Source organism: Colletes gigas, unplaced genomic scaffold, assembly GCF_013123115.1.
Source record: "Colletes gigas isolate AHSC1104 unplaced genomic scaffold, ASM1312311v1 Colletes_gigas_Sc00009, whole genome shotgun sequence".
Taxonomy (NCBI): Eukaryota; Metazoa; Arthropoda; class Insecta; order Hymenoptera; family Colletidae; genus Colletes; species Colletes gigas.
In genome coordinates this window covers 173,840-201,007 of record NW_025106638.1, presented here as the reverse complement: position 1 = coordinate 201,007, position 27,168 = coordinate 173,840, and the positions used below count along the sequence as shown (strand labels likewise).

At 36.1% G+C, this 27,168-nt stretch overlaps 2 protein-coding genes across 8 annotated transcripts; one reads left to right on the top strand and one right to left on the bottom strand.

Moving 5' to 3' along the window:
• Positions 1 to 26,790, bottom strand: LOC122397510 (SEC23-interacting protein). 2 transcript variants are annotated; one of them, XM_043396698.1, is made up of 9 exons: positions 26,636 to 26,790; positions 8,720 to 9,181; positions 4,934 to 6,510; positions 3,659 to 4,144; positions 3,122 to 3,299; positions 2,494 to 2,936; positions 1,627 to 1,993; positions 1,073 to 1,400; positions 1 to 944 (listed from the first exon to the last, which is right to left on the bottom strand). In XM_043396698.1, exons 1-9 carry the CDS (start codon positions 26,757 to 26,759, stop codon positions 686 to 688), a joined length of 4,224 nt encoding a protein of 1,407 aa, XP_043252633.1. In that variant the 5' UTR covers positions 26,760 to 26,790; the 3' UTR covers positions 1 to 685. The 2 variants fall into 2 exon arrangements, with proteins under 2 accessions (XP_043252633.1, XP_043252635.1); XM_043396700.1 differs by having other exon boundaries at positions 3,122 to 3,272.
• On the top strand, positions 9,401 to 25,865 carry LOC122397511. Of its 6 annotated transcripts, none has more exons than XM_043396704.1 (11): positions 9,401 to 12,563; positions 14,091 to 14,179; positions 14,454 to 14,965; positions 17,484 to 17,696; positions 21,987 to 22,087; positions 22,148 to 22,423; positions 22,827 to 23,155; positions 23,789 to 23,948; positions 24,712 to 24,838; positions 25,169 to 25,342; positions 25,603 to 25,865. In XM_043396704.1, the coding sequence occupies exons 4-11, from the start codon at positions 17,540 to 17,542 to the stop codon at positions 25,788 to 25,790; spliced, it is 1,512 nt and encodes a 503-aa protein (XP_043252639.1). In that variant the 5' UTR covers positions 9,401 to 12,563; positions 14,091 to 14,179; positions 14,454 to 14,965; positions 17,484 to 17,539; the 3' UTR covers positions 25,791 to 25,865. The 6 variants fall into 6 exon arrangements, with proteins under 6 accessions (XP_043252639.1, XP_043252638.1, XP_043252637.1 ...); XM_043396703.1 differs by having other exon boundaries at positions 9,401 to 14,179; positions 14,454 to 14,548; positions 14,614 to 14,965; XM_043396702.1 differs by having other exon boundaries at positions 14,091 to 14,965.
• Positions 26,791 to 27,168: the final 378 nt, after the last annotated feature.

The window sequence follows — 27,168 nt, the reverse complement described above, 5'->3', positions numbered from 1 at the left end:
TAAAAGAATACAGTATTTTATTAAGTGTCTTGCACATCTGAGAACGCACGTTTAAATTCTCATAATGCAAACATATATTGAAAACATTTTTATATCCTATTTGATTGATATTCATTTATAAATCATATATATTTACAATAAACAATATGGTTAAGTTTTATCGTTTTCACTCGTATTACAAAGTCTCACTCTTGCTCGCTAAATTTCCGTTCGAACAACAGGTACCACGTACGTAGGCGCGTAACGCGAGTACCCATTGAGTTAATAAAACCCGTAATTCAACGTTATAAAATTTCCGTTCTCCATATACAAATTGAATTATTGCAACTGATTTTAGTTTTCCGTCGCGCGGTACGATTTTTAGCTAATTTGTGCATCGAATACGTATAGTGTACGTAGGCCGATTTTCAAAGTAATGTTAATCACTCACCGTTCAAATCACACGGGAAAACAATCCGTTCAAGCAGAATTTTGGTACTCTATAGCAGACTCGTCGGTACCGGTACTCCAGCGTGACTTTCGTGCAAAGGAAATAATTGAATTTCAGTGTCCACGTGAATCGTGACTTTTATCAATGTCAGGTATAATGCCAGCATCACCCCGATCGGCCGTGATTAGTTTCTCACCGTCACTTCGAATTTTGATTTCACTACATTTTCAAAAAATTCAAACGATTCTTCGTTGATCATGACTTCTTAACAAATCCACTTTTCGGTGGAGGTCCGACAGGCTTCTCTAATATAGGTGTAATTGGATCGATCCCAACAACAGGTATGGTCGACACTGCGTCGTTTTTAGTAGACGTCGATGCCAACGATATCGATGAGGGAGAAGGTGACAGTCGTTCTATCGACAATGTCTGTTGAGGAAGCTGTGCATCGGTCTGAATACCCGTGGAACCGTATATCTCTTTTAAAATCATCAGCATTGTATCCTCGGATTCCCTAAACAAATGAGTACGTTTGTAATCTACAGCTTTGACAACATATTCTGGAGACTCTTACAATAGTCAATGTACAAAATGTCCAGTGCTTCTAATTACATTTAATATAATTTAAAGAATGGTACTAACCAGTAACAGACGTGACTTGTCAAGGCAAAAATATACTCGTTGATGTATTCGAACGGTGCTTCCTGTAGAACATAATCTATCCTTCGTCCACCATTTAACCTGCCCACTTTAAAATCAGCGCCGCCATCGTCGTTACTTTGTTGCTCCGGGACGGTTGGCGTCTGTTGCAATTGCTCTTCGACAACCTTGTCAATTTCACGTTCTAATACACTATTATCCGGTTTATGAAACACAGCCAACTGATACACAGAATTCCATGTACTTCTGACGGAATCCAATATCTTCTGTTTCAGATCCGCGCCGACGCGCGCCATTGTTTCTTTCAATTCTACAATGCAAAAGAAATCGCCCAAATGAATTGATTCTACGCAGTAAACTGAACATTTTGCGAACACGTTTCAGTCGATTCGATTTAACCAATATTTTAGAACGTTATCCTGAGAAAAGGTCCACAGGCTCTATTAGATTACCAAGAAGGCAGACAAGACAATCAACGTCATTCGATAGAAGTATTTTAGACTTTTAAAAAACAATATATTTAATCAATCACTTACCTAAATGCATTCTCTTTCGTCCTTTGTGGTGTGGAATCAACATTGGTCGATATTTGCAAGCTTCCGGATTAATGAGACTCTCGACTCTGTAGGCTACAGGGTCGAATGGATGAAATATATTGAAGAAAGCTGGGCACGTTGGTAACAGAAAATCTTCACCGAGCATATCGATACCCCGGACTGTGACGAACATACCAATTGGGCTACCAAGAGCGAAAAAGGCACGTGGGTGAAAATTCAATTGCGGATAATGTATATAAGGCTGGCCCGTTCCAGCAGCACCTATCACGTAACTTATTTTTTTACTAAGACGTCTCTTTAGAACGCGATTAGGTAATGTCTTGGAAGGATCGGTATCTTCCTCCTTCTGAAATAAAAAGAAAATGCCATTCTACATAATGTAAATATCAATATTACACAATATTAATATTATTTTTTTTATGATCAATTCCTTTATTTTCACGTGACCAAACAGACACACGTTAACACGTTCACTGCCAGATGAAAACTATATAATATTCTGCAAGATTAAAATTTTGATTTTACACCATTGTAAGCTACATAATCTAAAATTTGTTTCGGTACTTATTTTCGTAACCTTGTTAAAATTCACAAATTCCATCCAAATTTATTTCCCTCGGCGTCTTAACTTGAGAATTAATTTTTCTAGTATCATAGTGGTAAATCCTGTCACCCACATATGGGTGACGTGGCAGTCAAAGTGTTAAATTAAAATTATTCAAAGTGATTTTAATTCACAATCAGTATTAAAGAAAGACTGGTCATTTGACTGGTCATGGTAGTAATGTAATCTTTTCTGAATCGATATCATCATTCATGACAAAATAAGTAAATGGATTTGCTTACCTGTTCTTCGTTAGCTTCAGCATCGTTAATATTCGATTTGTCGTCCGGTAATGGTTTCTGATGGCACAGAAGATCGAATAAAATCAAGCTACCTAACGAATGGCCACCGAGGTATATACCCCCGTTGAAATCCGGGTTCCTTTCTTTGAAAAGAGCGTATAGCCTGCTCATCTCGCTTCCAACTGTTTGCATTATAGTTTGGCAGTACACCGGGCTAGTATAGAAAAGTATGTCCAGCAACGTGTCGTTGGTGAAGTGTCGTAACTTAGGTATGCTCTCCAAAGTGATAGCTCGTAATTTCTTATCGATTCCAGTGTCCTCGGAATGAAGCGTCGTGTGCCAAGAAATTGGTAGAACCTCTATCCTATTTACAACCCTTTGTTCGCTTGCACTCCGATAATGCGACTGGACCAACTGCAGCGATATATTTCGGAATTCATCGACTGTAATTGTGCAACTTTTATTACTACCGCCACTTGAAACATTTCTGGGGAAAAAATATTACTTCGACTGGTTTTCTTCAAAAAAATCTCGAATTTGTGTGATTTCTTTAAAAAATTTATATCTCATGAAGAGTGCTCGTGTTTACATAATTTCTCAAAAATCTGTTAAGTAATTTAAACCGTACCAACTTCCTCCACAGTCCGGAATTTTAAGTCGCAAACGCTTCCTATACCGTGAACGAGGAACAGAAGATGATCCACTTTCTCGGGCTCGCCATCTTCGATGTGAAATTCATCGAGACCCCTTTTTAGCACCCGAGGTCTACTACCAGCACCCTGTAAATATGTACTGTCCTCTGAACCCTGTACAAATTACGATTGAACATTTCCAACAGTACCATACGCGTATTATGAAATAAAAATACCAATACTCTGTAACGTCACACTTATTTAAGCCAAATAAAAATTCGACAGTTTCTAAATCAAATTCAAACTTTGCGAGTGGAAACGTGTTTCTGATTTGAACGTGAAAGTCATTCATACACCCCCTCTCTAACTGTCGCGGCTCGATCCTCGGTCAACGACCTCTAAAAAGGCATTACTATATTTGGAGAAAATAAGTCCAAGCGGCTTTGTTTAACGATGCAACAAATTTTTGAACGTGTTTGTATCGTAAAACTGAATTATTTCGTTTAACTTATCAGTGATTAAAAGACATTTACCGAGCTGTTGCCCCACGACGCTGCCAATTCTGGAGAGCTGGGTATCGAGTAATGAATTTGAACCGTGGCACTGTGGAAGATTATGTACTCTCCATTGTTCAAGTCGATTCTTCGGTTCCACATGTTCGTGAGACACGCATGTTTATACTCTTCCTCGAGTTTTACGGCCGTGCTTTCATCGTAAGGGATATACTTGGATTCTGTGGGTCCTTTGAAGAACCAAGAGCACCGTCTCACTTCCGTCGATACCCCGCTCCAATAAACAGAGGTCCTCTGGCGTCGTAAAATGTCAACATCGTAACGACCGCCATCCGTGGCGACTGTAGTTTCGGGTGTAATTTCAGGGGAATTATGCACTTCTTCCAAGCGTAAGCTATCTTGCATGGAAAATGGAAGCCATAACACTTTATGTTCCACCTCTTTGCGATAGAACCAATGGTGGTACACCGCTCTGTACTGCATACGTTTATCTGTGGAACCAATCGCCTGAAATTGATTGCAAAACGATAAATATTAATAATACATATGTAGAATAAATATGTAGAAATTCTAACATTAAAAAAGTTGTTCCTTGACCCCGTAAAGTAAGAAAAACCCCATAAAAATGGTCGAATTTTCAAATAGCCATAACTCCTAGAATAGTGAATATATTTCAATGAAACTTTTTTCTGAAGCAGAAAAGTATTAGACAACTTTTCTGTAGGGTGTCAAACAAAATTACTAAAAATCGACAAGTGCCAAAATTTTTCGACGAAAAAGAAAATTTCAGATCGTCCTGAAAAAATTATTTTCGGTTACGGGGGTCAATTGCAATCATTTTTGGTGAATATGCATACCCCCGAAATCCTACCCACTTTCGAGAAAAAAATTCGAGTGTGTAGATAAATTTGTCGACAAAATTAAAAAATTTTAATTATTTACAATCATGTAAGAAATTAACAAATTAGTATTCATGATCTTCTCAGAATCTTCCATTAAAATTTTATCCAGAGATGAGCAAACACCCTGTATAATTTAAATACGTAAATTTAATGATGCTCTAAAATGATTATTAATGCATTATTCTGCATGCAAACTCATGACGTTTAATTAAGTGATGTAAATTAACAGTATGCGAGAAAATAACTTCGTTAAGGAGTCAATTTGATATATTTAATGCTAAAACTAAAAGTTGCTTCTCAAGAGAAGCATTTCCCAAACTGCTTACTCTTTTCGATTTTCAATTATTTCACAATCATCGTAAAGTTGAAATATTTTGGTGTTTCCATAGCTTACCAAGTTTTGAAAACTGAGAGGCACGGTATCTGTGGTCGAGCGGCCAGTTTGCGAGTTAATTGACATTTGAACCGGACTCAGAGTAGCCAAACCCGTCGGTTCAGGTACAAGCGTGGTTACCGGTGACGTGGGAAGGAATATATTATTAATTCCAGCCGCTATGTCCTGCACTTGCAACGATCCGGACAGATTCTCGAAATATTGTTGAGGTTGACTCGTCGGTGGTTGCACGAACGGACGCCTCGCAGGCGACGGATTGAGGAAATCGTTTTTAAATTGCGCCGGATTATAAAACAAAGGCGGTGGTTCTGATTGAACCGACTCGCTACATGTTACGCCCACAGTCTCTGTGCGTGGATTTTCAATAGCCTGCCACGACACTTGAGGCGCAGACACTGGGTGACTACCGAAGCTAATATCGAACGGGACGCTCGGTGGTGGTTGTTGCAAATCGTTCGTCGAAAATGCGCTGGCTAAATCGACATGCGTATTGTCGATGGTTTCTTTGTGCTGGGGCGAGCGTACACTCTGTGCGTGTGCAATTCCCTCCGAAACGTAGCTCAGATTCGATTTCTCCCCTGCTGGTGGCTTCTCAAAGAAATCGAAACCTGACGCGAGAGGCTGTGTCTGGAAATACTGTTGGAAGGATGGCACATATGACGGCAAATCATGACTTTGCGATTCGTTGATATTCTCACAGGTTGCTTGCGGTTCTTGTGAAACACTCGTTGGACGTGACTGTACAGAATCCTCTTGATTGAGAATCACATCAGTCAACGAGTCGGATTTTGATAAATCGTTCGACTTTCTATCCGTTGAAGCTTCGACAGCCTGAGTTTCTATTATATTCCCTTGAGACTTTATCTCAGGCGAGTCCTCTTTCAATTCGGCGAGCAGGTGCTCCAATTTTTCCGTGACCTGAACCGCAGAAATTGGAGCGAACGTTGGATTGGTTTTCGTTTCTACAGGCGCGGCTACGCTCTCTTTGAATATCCGCAAGTCTGGTTGATTCGAGGCGGTATTATCCGCGGTGGCAGGCTGTTTTCCAGAGTCGTGGGTCGTCAGGAAGTCTCGATGATTCGCGTACAAGTCGAAGCCGGAGAACGAAATGTTCGCTGGTGTGTTTTGAGGGGTGGCTGGCTCCGGGACTTGAGAAGGGATCGGTCGGGACGACGACTTGGGAAATGCAGGCTTTCCAGGAAAATGGATGCTCTCTTGGGCCGAGTTCTGACTTTGAGGCGTCACGCTTCGAGGCGTGACGGACAAGCTGTGAGCAACTGTCGTCGTTGGACTGGATCTGATGGATTCTTGCAGAGAGTTAGCCTGGGACAGTTGCTCTGGCGTTGAGTGCTGCAACGACGGTGGATTCGTAGAAATCGGAGCTTCGATCGGCTGCTGGCTCGGCGCTGAGACAACGTGCTCGTTTGGATTGAAAATGGTCGACGTTGGAACACTTTGCGGAGCGAATAACGGTGGAACCGCGGGGGCTGGAAACGGTTTCGGTGCACTCGTTGTCAAATCGGGCGGCAGTGCATACTTGAGACGTCTTTGATTGCCGAGTCGATACGAAATGGATCCTGGAAAAATAGGAAATCAACATATTAAATATTGAATGCGTTCGAAATTAGTTTCTTGGTGTTGTTGTATCGCTCGTATTCATCTGCTTAATGATACGGTCTCATTTTTATTATTCATTCTTTAACATCCCTTTATTATATTCGTTCTTCGATGATTTCATTTACATACGTAAAACGTATAATCGAATCCTCTGTTATCCCCGATTTTCGACAATGTAGATAATGCAATATACATATGAATACGAATAATGAATCAATCTACATAGTAACGCTTGTATCTATCTATGTTCATATGCTTAATGATACAGTCTCATTTTAAATTCGTTCTTCAATGATTTCATTTACGTAAAACGCATAATCGAAACCTCTATTATCCCAGATTTTCGACAATGTAGGTGATAATGCAATATACATACGAATACGAATAGTGAATCTATCTACATAGTAACGCTTGTATCTATCTATGTTCATATGCTTAATGATACAGTCTCATTTTAAATTCGTTCTTCAATGATTTCATTTACGTAAAACGCATAATCGAAACCTCTATTATCCCAGATTTTTGACTATGTAGATAACAATGCAATATACATACGAATACGAATAGTGAATCTATCTATAGTAACGCTTGTATCTATCTATGTTCATATGCTGAATGATACTGTCTCATTTTATATTCGTTCTTCATTGATTTCATTTACGTAAAACGCATAATCGAAACCTCTATTATCCCAGATTTTTGACTATGTAGATGGCAATGCAATATACATATGAATAGGAATAGTGAATCTATTATTATTGCAATCATTGAAAGCAGAAACACATGGCCATGAATAGTATTAATGCATACGTAACGAACAAATTTATTCATCCATTCACGTTATGCAATTGAATTATTGTTTGAATCAAATTTTACGCGTATAAAAATTTATTCGTTCCTGTCGATGACTGGGAATACATAACGATCATTTTCACGATGAATTATTACCTGATTATTTAGACAGAGATTTATTCGAATAACGCACAACTCTGCACGAGACTGTATGCAATAAGATGATCGAGCGTTTTCCTTTAGAATGAAATAATTATTTTTCTTTTAATTCTGGTTAGTATTGAGCCAGTTGGTATTACATTCTGTAATTATTATGGATCCAGGTTCAAGCGATTCAGAGTAATGTTGTAAATTTTTGTTCGTCAAATTCTCAACAAGCTCTTGTCAAATTTCTTGCGCTAACTTATTCCTCTTAAGTGAATAAAAATTCATTGAAAAAGTAATTATAAAAGAAATAATACTGTTCTAGAAATATAGAAATTTGTTATTTTTTGAAAGTTGTTTCCCGAATAAGATTCGTTAGTCATTTTTGTTATTGTAAGTCATCGACTAGAATATATTATTAATTCTGAAAGTGGCATGAATAATTCAACTGTTCAAAGTATACTATTTAAACAAATTAGTGATAAAATATAACGATCTTAGATAAATTTCACAAAACATGTTATTTTTGTTAATTGTTCAGGATGAAAAAACATTTTTTAAACTACTTAAATGTAAACGTTTGATTATCTTGGTACCGTCATATATAATTATGGTAACGTTATTATTTGAGGTAGATGCAAGGCCACGTGCACTAAAAAGAACTCAATAATAGAACCTTTGCCCAACTGACAAGACAATGCTCAATAAGCACTGAATATAAAATAAAAAATTCAAAATTCAATTTTGTTCAAAGTCAGGCCTCCTAATTACATCGAATATTATTATTCTTTTTAATTTTACTCATTTAATAGTAAATAACAGCCAACAATGTAAGCATATTAAGCCCCGAGTGGGGGAGTTAAAAGACATCTCAAGATCAACTTCATTTATACTTCCCAACCACCGTAAATTTTAAGTGTAACTAATAATTAACCCCTTAAACCCCAAAGCTAATCAATTTCCTTCATTGGACTCGTTTCTAGGCTACACAAGTTTCCTGTGTTTTCGTTTTCAATATAATGAAATTAAAATCGAAACAATTATTTTTACAAACGATTGTCTACAAAGAGCATATTAAGAGGAGTTAAGGGGTTGAAGGTTATAAGACTAAAAAATAACCGTAATACAGACATCAAGATTGCAATAAAATCGCATTAAAAATAAACCAGAATATATTTTATTACAAGACCCTCCATCGTTCGAAGTTTAAAAAAATTACGAATAAATATTTACCATCGGTCGAGGCAGGAATTGTTGGCGGCAAAGTTGGTTGCGGTGGGGTTGGTAAATTCAGAGTGTTTCCGGGCTGGACCTCGCCGGATCCCAAAAAATTCGTACGCCGGGGTTCGTGAAAACTAGGAATTACTGGCGACGGTGTATCTTTTAACGTATCGCGGCTATCGTACGAAGGCACGTAAGGATTTTGATTTTCTACGCCGGTTACGCTTTCGAATTCCCTGGTCGCCTGCGTTCCCGGAGAATCGCCCGTAATCGTCGACAATGATAAATTTGGCAGAGAGGAGAGAATCGAAGTGAAGTAGCCTTGCTTCGCCGGTTGGTTCTCTGTAGCTTTAGCGCCCTCGGGGATCAGAGGTATAGGTGTGAATTCGGTGTCTTTACTGTCCGCATTCACCGGTGGAGTCGAGGTACGCGAATCGACTGATTTCTGGCCCACGAAGTTGTCCGGTTCAGCATCTGAAAACAACGAAAATTTTCGTCTAAAATTTTTATACGATCCATTGAAACAGATACGGTTCGAAGCTTACAGAGAGTGATTCCCCAAAATGAAATTAATTTCCTACATATCACTAAAATTCTCCCGAGATCCTACCCTCAGCCAGCAGCGCCACAGAACAGTTGGTGTGAAAAGTGGTAGTAGCCTCTGTTTACGATTGATATTCACAGATCCTAATAAAATCATGATCATATTTAGCTATGGCTCTGATACAATGTGAAGACCTTAAAATCGAATGTGAAGAAAATGATAGCGACACTTTAAAATCCAAAAACATATAATTTTTCTTTGTGAAAAGTGGTGGTCTCTGTTTACGAATTTTATTGATATTTGCAGATCCTAATAAAATCATGATCATATTTAGCTATGGCTCTGATACAATGTGAAGACCTTAAAATCGAATGTGAAGAAGATGATAGCGACACTTTAAAATCCAAAAACATATAATTTTTCTTTGTGAAAAGTGGTGGTAGCCTCTGTTTACGTATTTTATTGATACTGACAAAATCGTGATCATATTTAGCAATGGCTCTGATACAATGTGAAGACCTTAAAATCGAATGTGAAGAAGATGATAGCGACACTTTAAAATCCAAAAACTTTTTATTATTTTATATTTCTTTTTGTACACTTCTATGTGAAATAGATAATTATAGACTTGAGACTTAATGGGTTGAGTAAGAATCTGTGCTATTTTAACTCACCATCACTATTATTAGCGTGACAGTCACTGAAATTCGCTGACGATCGTTATATGTATTGTATTGTATCCACTTTACTGCTTCCCCTTAGGGTTACACTTACTCGTCTTACACACGATCGTTATATGTATTAATTTATACATATATATATATATATATAAAGATAACGAATTATAAGATAATGAAATTTGACATTGATTTAAAATCCTGTTCTTTATCTTCGCCGCTACTTATCATACATATTAAGTTCTTGTTGGACATGTTTAGAGTAGACTATATTATTTAAAAACAAATCACGGATGAATGAAAGAAAATAAAAAACTAATTACAAATTTAAATAAATAAACACTGATACGTATACAGCAAGAATGCAGCAAGAATGTCTGTATGAGATAACTAACGATCCGATTAATTAGCGGCAGCTTAATTGAGAATGAATTGCATTTTAAGAACATGAAAATATCGAAACAATTTGACGATATGTATTCAGTTGTTTAATCGGTTGCTAGGCCAACAAAAATCTTGTAATAAACAAAATTTGGTATCATGCGGTCCGGATACAATATCCGGATCCAGTTCAATTTCATTATGTTGTCTGTTGGATCATTGGATCTAACAATGTTGTAATAATTTCTTCTGAACGCTAAACACTCATGTCCCATTAAACTTTTTCTTATTGTTCGTTACATTAATTTCTCCTTTTCTTTTATTAAATACTAATACATCATTCTCGGTTTGAACTCATTTTGTTTTTCAGCGGAAGCAGTTAATGATGCATCATGACTAGTAAACAGCATCAAAAACATGACGCCAATCGTGTCATTTTTAAACAGTAATATGATTTGTTTTTTTCTTCAACGATAATTGCATTGACTTTTAACTTCCAGTATCTTATAATAGAAGCAATATACCAGTGTCATTCAATAAGTAAAAAGAAGGTTCTAGTTAACACGATATCTAAAAGATACGATACATTCAGTATCAAAAATTTACATCTGTCACCGATTACAATATTTATGAACTTTGAAACCACTTACGAAGACTTTGGTTAGAAAGTAAGAATAACAAACATTATTGTAATTTTATTAATTATAAAAAGAATTAAGGGGGCCAGACAAACAGATTGAGCCTTTTTCTAAGGGCTTATTTAAAAAAAACGATTAGGTATAAATAATTTCACTTCTACGCGTTTCACTTTTATGTTTTGGTAGCTTAAAATGTATACGAATGCAAATTTTTTCGTAAAATGTTGTCAAACAACCACGTAACGAGCACTTAAATAAATAGAAATTATTTTTATTTTGCAGTGATTTCTCATCTTCAGATAAAGCCAATCGAATTTGCACTGAACCTATTTAAATATTAAAAAAATTCAAAATTATGAAAATAGCGCATTAAACACGGAAAATGGAGATTTTAAGGTAAAAAGCTTGTCATAAATATTTACAGGTTCATATTGAGATTCAATGTATACAAACACCTCCGACTTCCGCGTTCGACATTTTCATCCCCCAAAATACTTATTTCTCTTTGGCATTTAATTTCTAACTAGTATTAAATTCGAAAATAAAAATTGCTTTTTCAAAATCGATTTTCTGACTGCCTGGCCCCCTTAATAATACTCATTTAAGAATTTTTCAAATCATGCAGGATCCTTGAAATCTTTCGAAACCGTAAATTATTTTCATTTGCTTTGCTTGCAGTCATTTAACAACTCTATTTATAAAATGGAAAACATCGATATGTTTAAATTTCCATAATTCATCATTTTTTAATATTACTCTTGCTGCTATTTCAGTAACGATTACGACCACGTAAATGTACTCATTTGCAAAACGAGTTTGTTCGTACAACTGTAGCTAACGTTTTGCTTGGTAGCAGATGAGAAAAATGAACTTCTACCGTGCTCGTCGCCATGTATTAACCGCCACGTATTAACTAGAAAATGTCCAATAGACCAAGTCCCGATTGGATCGTTCAGAAACTGTAAATATTTAACAGGATACAATTAACGCAAGTCCCAATGACGAAGATAATGCCCGGTAAAAAAGATACGACGTATCGTTTCTTACGTGGGCATCCTGTATGACTTCGAATTACCGATTTCTATACGAGATACACATCCTGTACACGCATGCACATCAAACACCTGCGATTGTGCAACGGGCCGCGTTTACGCCTAGATTTACTTTGCTCGCTCTCATGTTATCGTGAACATAACCACGGGACACCTAACCCTTCTGTAAACGATCAGAAACCGAGGCTTTATAAGTAACCGGTCGATTTTTACGGCCAGTCCTTCCGTCAAGAATATCCCTGTGACACGCATCATGGAAACGCGAGTGTGTCTTCGTTGTTCCGCGATGTGTTACTTAGCGTACGTTACGTGGGCGACGATTTTTGTTGCCGCGACCACGGTGGATTCCGTCACGATCCTCGAGGAAGACCTGACAGCCAATCTGAAAATCCTCAGGCAGAACGTAGAGACGAACGACGAGACGCGACGAACGAATTTCGAGTTCCAAACGGAACTGCCTTATTGGATCGCGCCGATCGGGAATCGGTTCACGAGATTTTTCGAGAAATCCAAACAATCCACCGACCAGGGAACTGTACTTTTCCCCACGGACGAATGTTCCAGGTGAATTATTTGCGACAAAGACGCGTGATAGCTCGCGAAATTGATCAAATAGTTTCTAGTACTCTTGGATTACAGATTTTGTTAATACGGTTAATATTTAACCACTTAACATTCATGCCCGAGTCTGACTGCTTTGAAAAACGATATTTGTTTAATCTAACGGTTTAAGGGATGATAATGTTTTCTTTCAAATTATACGTTAGATACATTGTAATTAACAAAAACCGCATTTTTAGAAACAAATCCAATAAAGAAAACTGATCATTCTTGGATAACCCGGAAAATATGGGCGTTAAGGGGTTATGGAAATAATGAGAGGAATGAAAAAAAATTTGTCTGCAATTTGAGAGCATATTCTTATACTTCTAAAAGGGATCAAATATTGAAAACAGTTTGAAAAAGAAAAATTTATAAATATACTTCTAGACCTATTACACGAGAATCCTCCCTTGATAAAATTGTTCTTATAATAGTAATATCGTAATTTATTAGTATAGTTAGTATTTAAGCAAATAATAAAAAGAATCTATAAAACAAAATTGTTCTGCAATTTGAAAGTATATTCTCATACCTCTAAAAAGGATCAAATATTGAAAATAGTTTGAAAAAGAAAAGTTCATAAATATACTTCTAGACCTATTACACGAGAATCCTCCCTTGATAAAATTGTTCTTATAATAGTAATATCGTAATTTATTAGTATAGTTAATATTTAAACAAATAATAAGAAGAATTTATAAAAGAAAAATATGTCTGCAATTTGAAAGTACATATCTTCTTATATCCTTAAAAGGGATCAAATATACAAAATATTTAGACCTATTACACGAGAATCCTCCCTTAAGGTGAGGGACTCATGTAAAATGGTAAAACGAGAAGTGATATTTGACAATTTTTTTCCAGCATAAGAATTTGATAAAACTTTTCGCCACTTTCCACATATATTCTTTAGCATTTCAAGATACAATTATAAATTTTTCGTTATGTTTTATCGACTTTGGATGAAATAATAAATGTTATTCCTTATATCGACGACGTTGATCTAGCATTTTTTTCCTTTAATCTAGAATAAAAAATCAAACGAAATTTTGTTCATAATAATACTACGCATCGTATGAACTAACATTCTTCATAATAATAATTATTTAAACTATGTTTTTTGTATAATTAAATTAGAAATTTATTGCAAGAATCATTTTTTTTGTGTTTAAAGCCATGTATCTTCGAAAAGTTTAAATTTTTAAGGATAATTTTAGCTCATAGGACCCGTATTGCTATTATAATCAAAATGTTCGATTTTTTCAACGCCTTCGACATAAGGAATAACATTTATTATTTCATCCAAAATCGATAGAACATAACGAAAAAGAAAAATATTTGTATATGTGGAAAGTGACGGAAAGTTTCATCAAACTCTTATGTTGTAAAAAAATAGTCAAATATCACTTCTCGTTTTACCATTTTGCATGAGTCTCCCCCCTTAATAAAACTGTTCTTAAAATAGTAATATCGTAATTTATTCTAAAGGTATTGCATCGGACGGGGTAGCAACGTGGATGAGGATAATTTTCAATACATCAACATCTTTTGGTCGAGTAATAGCACCGACTCACTTGGTAAGAAAATATTAGAACTAATAATGTAAAGCATTATATAAACTTTAATTACGTACATGTATTATGTGCATGCCGCCATTGATCTTCATTGATCTTTGAATCACCTATCAACAGATAAGCCTGCAATTCTGCCACGTTGTATATGTATGCTCATAGAACGATTTTAAATTGAATATCATGAATTAAAACTTCCCTTAAGAAAAAGAATTTTAACGAGAACCACTATTAAACAGAGCGTAAGATAAATCAAGTTAAATCTGAGGAAATATTTCAGATAATCCCCTACCGAAAGGTCACTTGCAATTGACCATGCCAGAAGTAAGGTGGACCAACGAACAAAATTCAAACAACGTTCCCAGAAAATGTCAGGTATAATTCGTTATACATTGTGCCTATCGTACCAAGAATATTCGTAATCTTGTTTATAATTTTAGATTTACCTTGACCTCGATTGCGAAATCGCTGAAACGGAAACCGATACGAATTATATAAAAAAGGAACTCCACGCGAATATACAAAGTAACAAAGAAAACAAAAGAGAATCCGAAGGAGCCAGCAAACCTAAATTTCGAACGCCTGTCGGTATAATTATACTCTCGATCTCGTTTCGTAGTTATTAAATACCAATCAAACGAATCGAATCGACTCTTTTCCAGATAAAAGTGGTGGAGAAATGTAACTTGAGCGAAGCCACGGAAACGAAATTCATCGTCGACGGCAGGATAAATCGAATTATCGTGAACGTAGATGGGAATATATCGAAAGCAGTGCTTCGGATACCAACGAGTAAGTTTCCCTTTGCTTTTCGTTAGACGCTAGAAAACCGGTCCTAAATTAATTAACCAATCAATCCACGGATTCTAAATCCGTTTACGCGGAGGTGAAGGCTGAACCTTGCGCCGCGTGTTTCGATACTACACTCCCAAACAAAAAGACAACAACCGTGTGCTGTCTTTGATTTTAACCGTTGCGATCGAGATGGCTCGAAAATTCTGATCGAACGGGTAAACAATACGTCGTACGAATATGAAACCATAACATGGCTGACTTCAGGCGAAAGGGTGGGCATAGCTCGCTAAGGGTTCGTTGATACTTTCTTCGGTATTCTATCGGTTCTGCTTCGCTTTATTAAAAATAAATTTACTGCGAAAAATAGAAAAGGAAATTAAAATCAGTCACAGGTATTGATCTAACCGCGAAAAGCGAGTAATTCTTGTGCAACAGAAAAACAAAATTGCTCAGAAAGCTTAATTTGGATTTGAAAAATTTAATCAGATTCAGCAGGATAATGCTGCTGTGCACACAGCAAAAATTATAGAAGAGTATTTTACATAAATATTCGAATCTTAAAGCGATGAATTCTAATTACGAAAATTGCAAAGGAAATTAAAATGAGTCAAAAAGTAATATACAAAAACTCAGAAAGCTTAATTTGGATTTTAAAAATTTAATTAGACAGTAAAAATTATAGAACAGTATTTTACAAAAACAGTCGGGTTTTTGAATGATGAAAAACCGCTGAGGAATATGCAGAAGAAAGGCAATTCGAAGATATACATGAATTAAAGAAATGTATACAAAAAGAGTAAAATAATTTAGCACAAATTCAAATTTAAATTAAAAATCTGTACCAGCGATCGAAGTAATCGAAAATAAAGGTAGTGCCATTGATCATTAGTTTGTTATAATTAAAGTAATCCTTAGTGAGCTATCATTTTGTGTCAAAGTTCGCAGTAAGGTAATAGCATGCAATATCTCGATCGAAACGCGCGAAATTAAAGATGAGCACACACGTTTATTTTGTTTGGGAGTGTACACACACGTTCTCGTTCTGTAACGTACACTAAAAATAATTTTCGTCTCTCGAAACGTACCCTGGCACGTGAATTAATACCGCTGTAGTTACGCGTCCGTGTTCATTGTCCGGCGAGGTGCACATTTATTTCACATAGATACGTAATTGCACGTCGTCGTTGCGTCAAAAGAAAACCGTCGCGCGAACGTTGCAACGGAAAATTTTCGTTGTCGCGATTAAGTAGCAAGCCAAATACGTTTCTTGGCGTACTCTGGCCAAGCAAATTTACGTAAAACGTTTCACTGCTTTTCTGGACATTCATTTTTAACGAAGGAGGCAATGCTTAAACGTTCGTGGACCTTAAAAAAAGCATCGAGAAAGGATGGTCGCAAATTCGATTAAAAACGTTACACAAATTAACAGATTCGATGCACTAAAAAAGTGTTCCAAGCTGTTAAATATATTGAGGATTCGACTAAATATTGAATTTCTATTGTTAAGCTGATATATTTTTAATCATTTTCCAAAATTTTGTTGCATATTTATTTTTCGAAGAAATTTGAATTTTTTTAACTAGCAAAATTATTAAAGACGTTATACTATTAAATCATTTTCCAAAATTTGATGGCATTTTAATAAATGAACAATAATTTCGCAAAAAAATTGCAATTTTTTCAATTAGAAAAATTGTTATTGGCGCTATTAGAGATCATACCATGAAACTACGTTTTTTTATTAAGTTTCTTGAGAGAAATCAATTAGGATGAATAAAAGAAAAATAACGGATATTAATAATAAGATGAACCTAATTTACTGCAAAAAGAAAAGTTGTGAAACGCGAAGGGATTTTATTTTTCATAAAACAAAATTTGAGTTACAAATAATAGAAAACTCAGCACTAACTTATAGTATAATCTAATACGTGTATCTACGCCTTCCCATAACGATTGTATCCTTTTGATTATTTTTGCGGAAATTATTCCTTTTAATCGTTCACATTTGTTTACAATATGGCGGTGAAACGAGCATCGTTGACGCGACACTTGACACAGAAAACGGCCTTCAAAATATTCTCGACCGTTTCGAAATAATTTTAGATCGATCTGCGACATGGTAGGAAAGTGCAAATTGGCGGTTCAAATAAGCACGACATGCCTGGTTTGCACTGTTCCGCGAGCAGTCTAGCAGAACCTTTACGTACCGCTGATGGTATCGACCGCGTCGTCGTCTCGAACAATCTAAACTGCACACTCGTTGCATTGCACCAAGCGATTATCTTCGCGCTAATAGAAATTCAGGCGCGGCATTCGGCACGAAAAATCGCGATCGTCCGTGCCCACTACCGATCGTTCTCACGCGAATGAAACTCTCGTCCCTGGAATGGCCGCGCGACGTTCGTTGCATGTTCCTCGAAGAAAACGTTAGCTCCCGGAGGACGCGTCCCGTATTTTTACCATCGAGAGAATGCTCCCGCGAGTAACTGGCGTGACCGCGTATTGTAATTAACAGACGCAACGTGGCTCGAAACAGTGATATCTTGGACGCGTAGGGGTGGCGCGGACGGAATGAAAATCGACGCGCGCAACGCGCCACCTGGCGAGTGGCGGATGAACCTCGTAGGGGAGGACAATACAAAATACCACTTCACGCTGGAGGGTCTGGCTGAAAAAGCACACCGCGAAACGAGGGACGATCTGTTCTTTCCGGATCCTCGATCGAACGGTGAGTGACCATTCTTCGTAATAAAATTGATCATCGAAGCGTTGCAAAAAAGAAAACAAAACCAAGCAAAAGATCCATCGTACCGCGACTGTTTACGCTGAGTGAATAAAAGGATAATTTCGTTATCTAATTTCTCAGTTATTCGGTTGTTATCGTGCGGGATAAAACGATCGATGAAATCACACGACGCGTGGCCGTCGCGGCTAATCAGCTTACCGTTGTTGACACGTTCCACTGGCCTTAATTAAAACACAGCCACTGGCACAATTTTGAATGGTTGCTCGGCGAACGTTTTAGGACGCGCGGAAACGAGACGAGACGCGCGACCGTTCGCGGAAACCTCGAGTCTAACAATAAAGTCGAGTCCAGCAGTAAGTACCAGCACCGTCGAGCGTACGACTGACGGCCGCGGAGTTGCTTACGCTCGGTCCCGCGATGCGTCGTATGCGAAACTCGCCTGAAACGCGTCATCTGACAACCAGCAAACCAGCCGTCGTTTTCTGGCCGAGAGATACGCAACGGATTGTGCAAGACGCGGACAAGCTGCCCTTTGCTCGCCAGCTAGCGCATTCGGTTGACGCACGCCGAGTTCAGGAAGAAACGAGATTCGCTAATTTTTATCGTTTCATCTGATTAGAATACGCAGAAAACACTGCGTAACGAGCCATTACGAACACGGCAATACAAACGGGATCGCTGGTGAAATTGTAAATATTTTCCTAACCGTTGCACGGATTTGGTGCTTATGCTATTTATTAATAACCGCGTCTTCCGTTTCTCTTTGCGGATCTCAGCAACAAGTTCAACTATGCGAAAATATACGGGCAAAGTTCCGGCAAAGAAATCCGACAAATATTATTGAGAGCGTGGCGGATGTCGAAAACACCACGCGGTTTATCTCGAAACCGTATTTTTTTGAACGATTGTCAATGTTTATCGAAGTGCAATGAACTTTTTCGGAGTACGCATTAAATTTTGATAGTACGTGCTCCGGTACACTGTGTCTCTTCCGATCGTGTTTTCTTTTCCTATTTCGTGTTAAAGACCCCGAAATTTTATGTTAAAAATAGAGGTATTTGATTCTTGGATATGATACAGACGGCATAATACGATATGTATTTTATATTTCACAGTGAGACACTCAGGGGGACCTCTTTGTTTAAAGAACGGTGATCTTGAGAACTATTGAAATCGGTAAAGTTGCTATTATTGACAATTTCATGGACACCTACCCTATCCCCTGTCGATTTTTCTTAAAAATTCGTTTTTCATTTTTAATAAATTTGTTTGGCCCCCTACAGAAAAAAGTTTTATTGAAATATATTCACTATTGTATGAGTTATGGCTGTTTAAAAATTGGACTATTTTTATGGGGTTTTTTCATTTTACGTAGATAAAGAACAACCTTTCGAACATTCTTAGAATTTTTACATATTCTTCACCAAAATACGCATTATTTGCCACTTGGAACATTATAATCCTTCAATCCGTTCAGGAGTTGTGATTTTTTAAACATACGGATGAAATTTCAAGGGAATCATTCATTCATGGTCGGACATTGTATTTTTCATAAAGAATTTTTTTTCTCGAAAATGTGGAGGATTTCGAGGATATGTCTGTTCACCAAAAATGATCGTAATTGACCCCTCCAACTGAAAATAATTTTTTCAAAATAATTTGAAATTTTTTTTTCGTCGAAAAATTTAGACCCTGTCGATTTTACTTAAAAATTCGTTCTTAATTTTTAGTAATATTGTTTGATGCCCTGTAACAAAGTTGTCTAATACTTCTTTGTAGGTGCCCATGAACTCTACTTCAGGAAAAAGTTTCATTGAAATATATTCACTATTGTATGAGTTATGTCTGTTTGAATATTGGACTACCTTTATGAAGGTTCTTCTCACTTTACGGGGTCAAGAAACAACTGTTTCAATATTGTTAGAACTTCTTCACATTCTTCACTCAAATACGCGTCATTTGCATGTCGAAACATTAAAACCCTCCAATGCGTTCAAAAGTTATGGCGTTTTAAAGATTCGATAAAGAATCTTTTTCTCGAAAGTGCGTAGGATTTGTGGGATATGTCTAAAAGTCCATAACGTGTATAATAATGATTGAAAATATTTTGTCGATCGCATATACGTGGTGCGAATTACTGAAATCGGTAAAGTTAGCATACGTAGAAAAATATTTCTTCCCTTACATGGTGTACCAGGTTGCTATTAATAACAATTTTATCTAATATCCAAAGAAACTATTTTAAATTCGCAGCCATCAGCTCGGTGTTACACACAAAGAAGAAGTTTTCATCGTGAGTAACACCGATTACCAGGTCTCACCACGAGGAGGTTGCTGCGAGTGGAGACCCGAAAGGAGATAGATGGAATCCAAGTTCCTTTGACCTCCTCGTTTAGTTCTGCCAAGCAATTATTTTATCAAATAAAACGAGTCAAAATTCGAAGATAAGCGACTTAGGGCCGAGTCGTCTGCCCATTGGTAACTCGATTCTATAAAAACATGAGTTTGCACCCTCTTCTTGCTGGAAGTCTCAGGGACCCGACTCGGGACGTCTGAGCAAAGAGAAGGATCCTGAGAATCCAACGAAGAATAATTTTCCCTGATTCGAGCTACCAGAAGAAGGAGACTAGTACAGACGTTCGTAAGTCCCAATTTTGCCTTTTCTTTGATCTTGCTTGGCAGAACTAAACGAGAAGATCGAAGGAACTTGGATTCCTATCTCCTAAGTTCAGTAATCTGGATTAAAAGAATGTAAAAGGGAGATCGATGAAAGTTCGTGGTAACACCGAGCTAATGGTTGCGAATTTATAATAGTTTCTTTAAATAAAATTGTTAACAATACCCTGTACACCATGTAAGGGAAAAACTTTTGTACTTTCGCTAACTTTATCGATTTCAGTAATTCGTTTGCCTGTAGTTCCCAAGATCACCGTTCTTTGAACGAAGAGGTCGCACGCAAACCATTGGGTCTTTACCAGGTCGGTATTTCAGTTCGTGAGAAACCCCTTTGATACTGACGTAGGTGTCAAATTTAGGGATTATTCCAAGATCAACATGAAATTTACGAATGGGAACCTCTGAAATGCTCCCCTATCAAAGGAATTTAAAATAACAAATTCAGTTGACTTTGAAATTATTTCTAGCAGTATATTTGACCTCGTAACATGGTTACATATTACAGTCACCAAAATAATTATAGGTTCACTATTCGCAGTCGTATATTTTCTGTTCCTATCTCAATGAACATTCTCAGAAACGGTAATTCACACCTTTCTGCAAACATATGCCATAACAATGCTGCACCACTGAGTTGGGACAGCCTAAATAATAAAACGCAACTTCTTCAAAAATTTGTAACAAATCATAGTATTAATAAATCGAAATAATTTTGGATTGAGAGTATTATTTTCAAAGAATGCTGCAAATTCTGGAGACTTTTCCTGATGTTAATGCAGAACTATGATTTCCAAATACTTTGTATTGAATTTTAGGTTAGGTTAAATCCTTATAGCATAATGGACCGCGGGAAACGTTTAACTGATTTTGAAAAGGGCCAGGTTATTGTTTTAAAGGATATGGACCATTCGAACAGAAAAATTGCGATAAAAGTTGAAAGATCTTCGCATGTTATCAATAATTTCGTGAAATTAGGCGACAAATATACGGGTGCTTCAGGACAGCTTTCTAGGAGCTCGAAAAAATAAACTCAATGCAAGTCGAATAAAAACTAAATTAGGCTCGAGTATAACTACTCGACGTGTTCGAGAAGTTTCATATTTGAATGGAACTATTTTTTATAAAAAAACGAGCAAAAAAGCCCCCTCTAACAAAACTTTACAAAACGGGACGATTTATGCCATTGGAAAACAGTATTCGAACGTAAATGAGCTGAAAAATGGCGTCCGACAAGCATGGTCTCGAATCGAATTGGAAACTTGATGTAAATTAATAGAGTTTAAAAGAATATTTCAGGCGATACAAAATAAAGGAGAATCTACTAAATATTAAATTCTGTTTATTTTTGTGTACTAAAGTTATTCTTTTCTTACCTTCTCAATCATTTGCTCATTATTTATTCAAAATATGTATTGTAATATCAGTTATTTGCAACGCAAAGTTCGTTATTAATATTAATATAAAAATGTATAATTATAATAAATAAAATAAAAAATATTGAATAAAATTCACCTTTATATCATAAAACTAAATCTGATGTTACTGAGATGAACCTATCACTATTTCGACCACTATACATGGAAACTTTATTTGCAGAAAACTTAAACAGGGTACCAATTACGAAATACCGTCAAAATATTGAAATGAGAGATGATATAAAATTGAACAACGATAAAACGGCCGATGATTTGTCAAAGGTACGTAAATTGACTGTGCAAACGTTGTAATATTAAATAACATTCGGTAAATCTTTCTAGGGAATCATAACACAACAACAAAATTCAAATGCAACAATCAGCTATGAACTAGATGATGATAGAAAAATTAATCGATACAGGTCGCTGAAACATGAATCGTTCGTAGAAGATTTAAATAACGAAACGTCGCTGGAGAATTCTGACGATGAGGATTCCTCCACATCCTCCAACACTGAGAATGTACTGGCTACTTTTGCGATTGATGACGGGCACGTAACTACTTCGAATTATCCCAGTGACAATAAACACTCTTCCGGTGGAATTTTTTCAACGGAGGTAAAAAAACAACGTTCCTCTCGATGGTAACTGAAATATTGGTACTAACATTACCATATAACAGAATTACTTAATGTATTTCGATACTTGTTACAAAACAAATCGTACATGAAACGTTACACAGACTGGATCGTTAGTAACAGCTGTTTAAAATAACTTCTTATCTATAAATTTAGAAAAAGATTTCCCGTACGGAAGATGTTATTCTCGGAAAACCCTATCAAACGCTCTAGTTTATTTCATTATCGTGACTCTGTGTTTACGGAAACGTTAAAATGAGTCCACTTTCTAAATAACTTTTAATAATAACACGTGTATTAAAATACACTAATGATTAATGTTTCCCACATTATACGGTAATATTACCATTTATGTCGTAAAACCTAACGTGTTTTCGATTCAGAACCGGCAAGAAATCCGTGCAAGATCTTCGGTTGGATCGAGCGAGAATGTCGATAACAAAAGGCCAGCAATAAACGGCGTTAGTATGTCCATGAAAATAATAGAGAGTTTGGACAATCGAGAATCATCCGAGGAGATGGTGAACTACGAGAATAATATCGACGAGAAAAAACTGCTCATAGAGCTGAACAGAAATTCGAATTTGATTGCCACGCCTGGAACAATACACAGAATAGTTTTCGACGCGACGAATAACTGCGTTTTACCTGTCAGATATGGATTCAGAGTGAAGAGTACGCCTTTCAGAGTGTACAACCTACAACCCACGTAGTAAGTTGCAAGATATAATAATATAAATTATTTCCCGCCTGGATATTGTACTCAAAATCGTTTCAAAGCTATCAGCGTAAGTTCTGTACGACTGTTGGAAAATCTCTATAATTTTTAATTTTTTCATGTTGTTAAAAATAATGAAGAACAAACTATATTCGTAATTGTGTTAAGAAACTATATTTTATCAAAGAAGAACGTTATTCTTGCTTTGTAACTATAAAATCGGCATAACACGGTATTCTTATCAAACAAATTATACAAATATTGTGCTTACGTAGAATTACATTATAACAGTAACTTCGTAATGTGTGGATCCCCCGCGCTATTTTCAAGACTTTCGATCGGTCAATTTTTCATGCTTCTTATCAGATTTTCCCGTCTTGAACTTTGCACCTCGCCCCCCACGCGCTTCTAATTGCACTTCTTGGTTCAGAAATGTTTTCACACCGTTTGGTGCCAGCATAGATTTTTCCAATAATAATAATTCATATATTCTCTCTTGGTTTCTAAACGCGCTGGCCACTTTAAAACGCCAATGTTATGGTCCCGCGACTATACTACAGTTACTCGACTGTTATGAACGGCTGCATTGTCTTCGCAACACTATCGATTATTCGTACTTTGTTCCAGTGCTTGGATATATCCAGGGCAAATGAGTAATGTTGCTGTAGACTTGATTATACCCGATAATGCTGCACCGGATACAGCTAATACAGTTACGCTATCCATCCAGGGCACAGAAATCAAAGATAAGTCTGTTTACCTGCATGTTCAAGGTTCGCTATCAAAGGTAATGATAAACATAGTACATTGTTGTTAATAGAACTGAAAATGGTACGATCCTTCGTTAAAACAATTAGCAAAAAGCGACGAATAAAATATTTTGTTAACAGGCGTTTTTCCTTTGAAAGAACAATTTTTATAATTTGTTAGATGCACGTGCGCTTGAATGGAAATCAATATGACGAATCTCTGATAATTGATTTTATATGGGGTGCTAAGATACTTCTATTTACCAAGATATATCGATACTCGAGTTTTTATATTAATATGTTTATTAAATACATGACTATCACTGTATATACCCAAATATTTTGTTTAGTCATTATTTTGTACAGAATCTTCGGCCACCCCTGGGAAAAATTTTAATGGGAGATTCCAGAGGCCAAAATAAGTCGAAAATCAAGGATACCAATTTGTTGATTGAGGCTTCGTTAAAAAGTTATTAACGTTTAAAGTTCCGCCTGTAGAACGGCAATCTGCGAACAGCTGCGCACGCATGACAGTGATCCTCACTCAGAAAACTGTAAGGCTGTCGATACGTCACGAAGTAGAGTTTCTCATGCTGGGTGAGAACCACCATCGTGCGCACGCAGCTGCCTATCTACAGGCGCGACTTTAAACGTTAATAACTTTTTAACAAAGTCTCAATCAACGAATTGTTATTCTTGATTTTCGTCTTATTTTGGCCTCCAGAATCTCCCATTAAAATTTTTCCCAGGGGTGGCCGAACACCCTATATACCAAGTATAATATTCCATAATAAAATGCAGTTAACCGACGATGTGAAACCAAAGCTCGAATATTCTTTCAATAACAACTGCGCCGGAAAATTGGAAAAGGGTCGATGCTACAAATCACGATGGAGTATGGACATTACAATTCAGGATTATGATTCAGGTATAGATTACGCTTTTATATCGAGTGTGAAACATAGAATTTATTAATAAAATTAATGAATAATTAAACAATTTTGGAAACATGAACCTTGTAATTAATATAACAGCTCCTTTATACAGCAGAAGAGATGTTATTTTAAATATAAATATTTAAACGATACTGGTAATTATCGTACGAACATGCTAAATGTGCACAATAAAATTCTATAAATTCAGGTAACATATTATTTTACATCGAGTGGTTGAACAAAAAACAAGAATAATTTTATGTCAAAACAATTATAAATAATAGGCATTGTTTTCATTAAATAATATTACATTTTCATTACAGGTTTAAAACGTGTAATTGCGTCGCCTAATGAAATTTATCCGCGTACAAAATTTATTAGTGGTACAAGAAATCCTGTAACATTTTATTACTCTGCTACATGTTGCGATACGACAGCTAAAATTACAGGGATAGATTTGTTGGACAATTATAACACTGACACAATAGATGTTACAGGTAATATTTACATAATATTTAACAGATTTTTTAATTACAATTATTTGACTGATCCATTAATAAATATAAACATCAAATGAATCTTATAAAAATTAATTCATTGATCAATGTACAACTAATTTAACTCTCACTTTTCATTATATTTTAATAAAACTGAACTTATCATGTACAAATAGGAGCATTACTGCCAAGGTTATAAAAAACATTGAAATTAACAAAAACTGACTTTTCTAACAACAATATATGAAATATCTTTTCAGTATGGAACAACTTGTCAGAGGCAGAGATAGCGGCTATTACAGTGGGAGTATTGCTTGCCGTTTGCCTCATCATTTTTGTTATTATTTTAATAATATATTGCATTCGAAGAAGGAAAAGTCTGGACTTGCCTTATACGCAAAGGTATGGATCAAGACCGCCTGCACATGCTGAAAGGACTAGTTTCTAATTTAATATTTAAATTAATAAAACATATAAAAATTAATTCTCTATCAAATATGTGATTTCATTATATCAATGTAGATTAATATTCAAACTACATTCTATATGTATTACATATGCCAACAAATGTACATAAAGGTCTATCGATCAATACTGACATTATATTATCATTGTGTTTAATTATAAAATTTTTAAGTAAGTACTTAACAGGATACCTAACAAAGACAAACAGACGCATAAAGATAGCTCCAAAATTATATTTATGTATATTTCAGGATAAAATTTTTTTAACATATTCTTAAATCATTTGTAAATAAGTTGTTATGTAGTTAAAAACTGAAAACAAAAAGATAAATGAAAAAAGAATGAACGTAAATAAGATTTTGGAACAAAAAAATTTGGAACATAACCTCTATATACGTCACGTTCAACGTAGAATTTCAATTATTACAGAACAGAAAAATTATAGTATCTCATTTGGTGAATACTGAATACAAAACAGATTTCTTGTTAAAACAGGATTATATAAATAAATGTTAACAATCACATCTTGTCAGTAAGAGATACATACATGTATAAGCCTTGTGTGACTCATAATGCTAAAAACATGATTCCGATAATTAACACTAAAAACGTAACATTCGTTATCTTCAATTGCCATTCTGTGAACAGTATTTATTCACAGCTGTTTGAAACGTTGCTCGCAACTATATAAAAAGTGGCCAAGGAAATGAACCAAGAATTATGGAGATTTCTTATGGAAAATATTCACAAATTTTGACACGTGTCAAAATGATTATACAAATATAAATCTGCGAAAGCCCCGCCCAGGTGTTTCGTTCATTGACTCACCATTACGAAGTACTGCAGGTGTAACAGGCACCAACAATGAATTTTCAACGTAATTTTCGAAAGCAAACCCATCACCAGCCGCCGACAATAACGGATTTTTCACTTTACGCGATGCACTACTCATGTTTGTAGTGATATTGGCACTACTCAACTTATAAAAACTGCCATCAAAAGATAACTAGAACGCGATTGCAAATCACTTTTAATTCACCATAGAGCACGTAGCTATATTCCAAAGAAAATTAGATAGAGTGGAAGTGGAAGGTATGCGTAAAAGGCGACATTGCCACACTTCCTAACCTACAGGAGAGTTCAAACTTAGTTCCCGACTCTCTCACTACACGCGACATACATATAAAATACGAGTGTGATCACAGACGAGGTATACGAGTAGACCTTACACCACAGACGAGGTATATGAATAGACCTTTCATCTAATGTAATTTTTCGGCCCGAGTTTCTAGAGTCCCGGGACCCCATTACCATTTTCGTGTCACTCGCAACGTTACCAACAGATTCAGAAATTAACATAA

Excerpts from the sequence above, each read along its gene's own strand:
- LOC122397510 (XM_043396698.1), bottom strand. The coding sequence starts at position 26,759 with ATGAGTAGTGCATCGCGTAAAGTGAAAAATCCGTTATTGTCGGCGGCT. Across the intron at positions 2,937-3,121 it reads CCGGACTGTGGAGGAAGTTG|TCGATGAATTCCGAAATATA; the intron begins GTACGGTTTAAA and ends GCACAATTACAG. Across the intron at positions 1,401-1,626 it reads ACGAAAGAGAATGCATTTAG|AATTGAAAGAAACAATGGCG; the intron begins GTAAGTGATTGA and ends TTTGCATTGTAG.
- LOC122397511 (XM_043396704.1), top strand. The coding sequence starts at position 17,540 with ATGAAAATCGACGCGCGCAACGCGCCACCTGGCGAGTGGCGGATGAAC. Across the intron at positions 22,424-22,826 it reads GTGGAATTTTTTCAACGGAG|AACCGGCAAGAAATCCGTGC; the intron begins GTAAAAAAACAA and ends TTTTCGATTCAG. Across the intron at positions 25,343-25,602 it reads TGACACAATAGATGTTACAG|TATGGAACAACTTGTCAGAG; the intron begins GTAATATTTACA and ends ATATCTTTTCAG.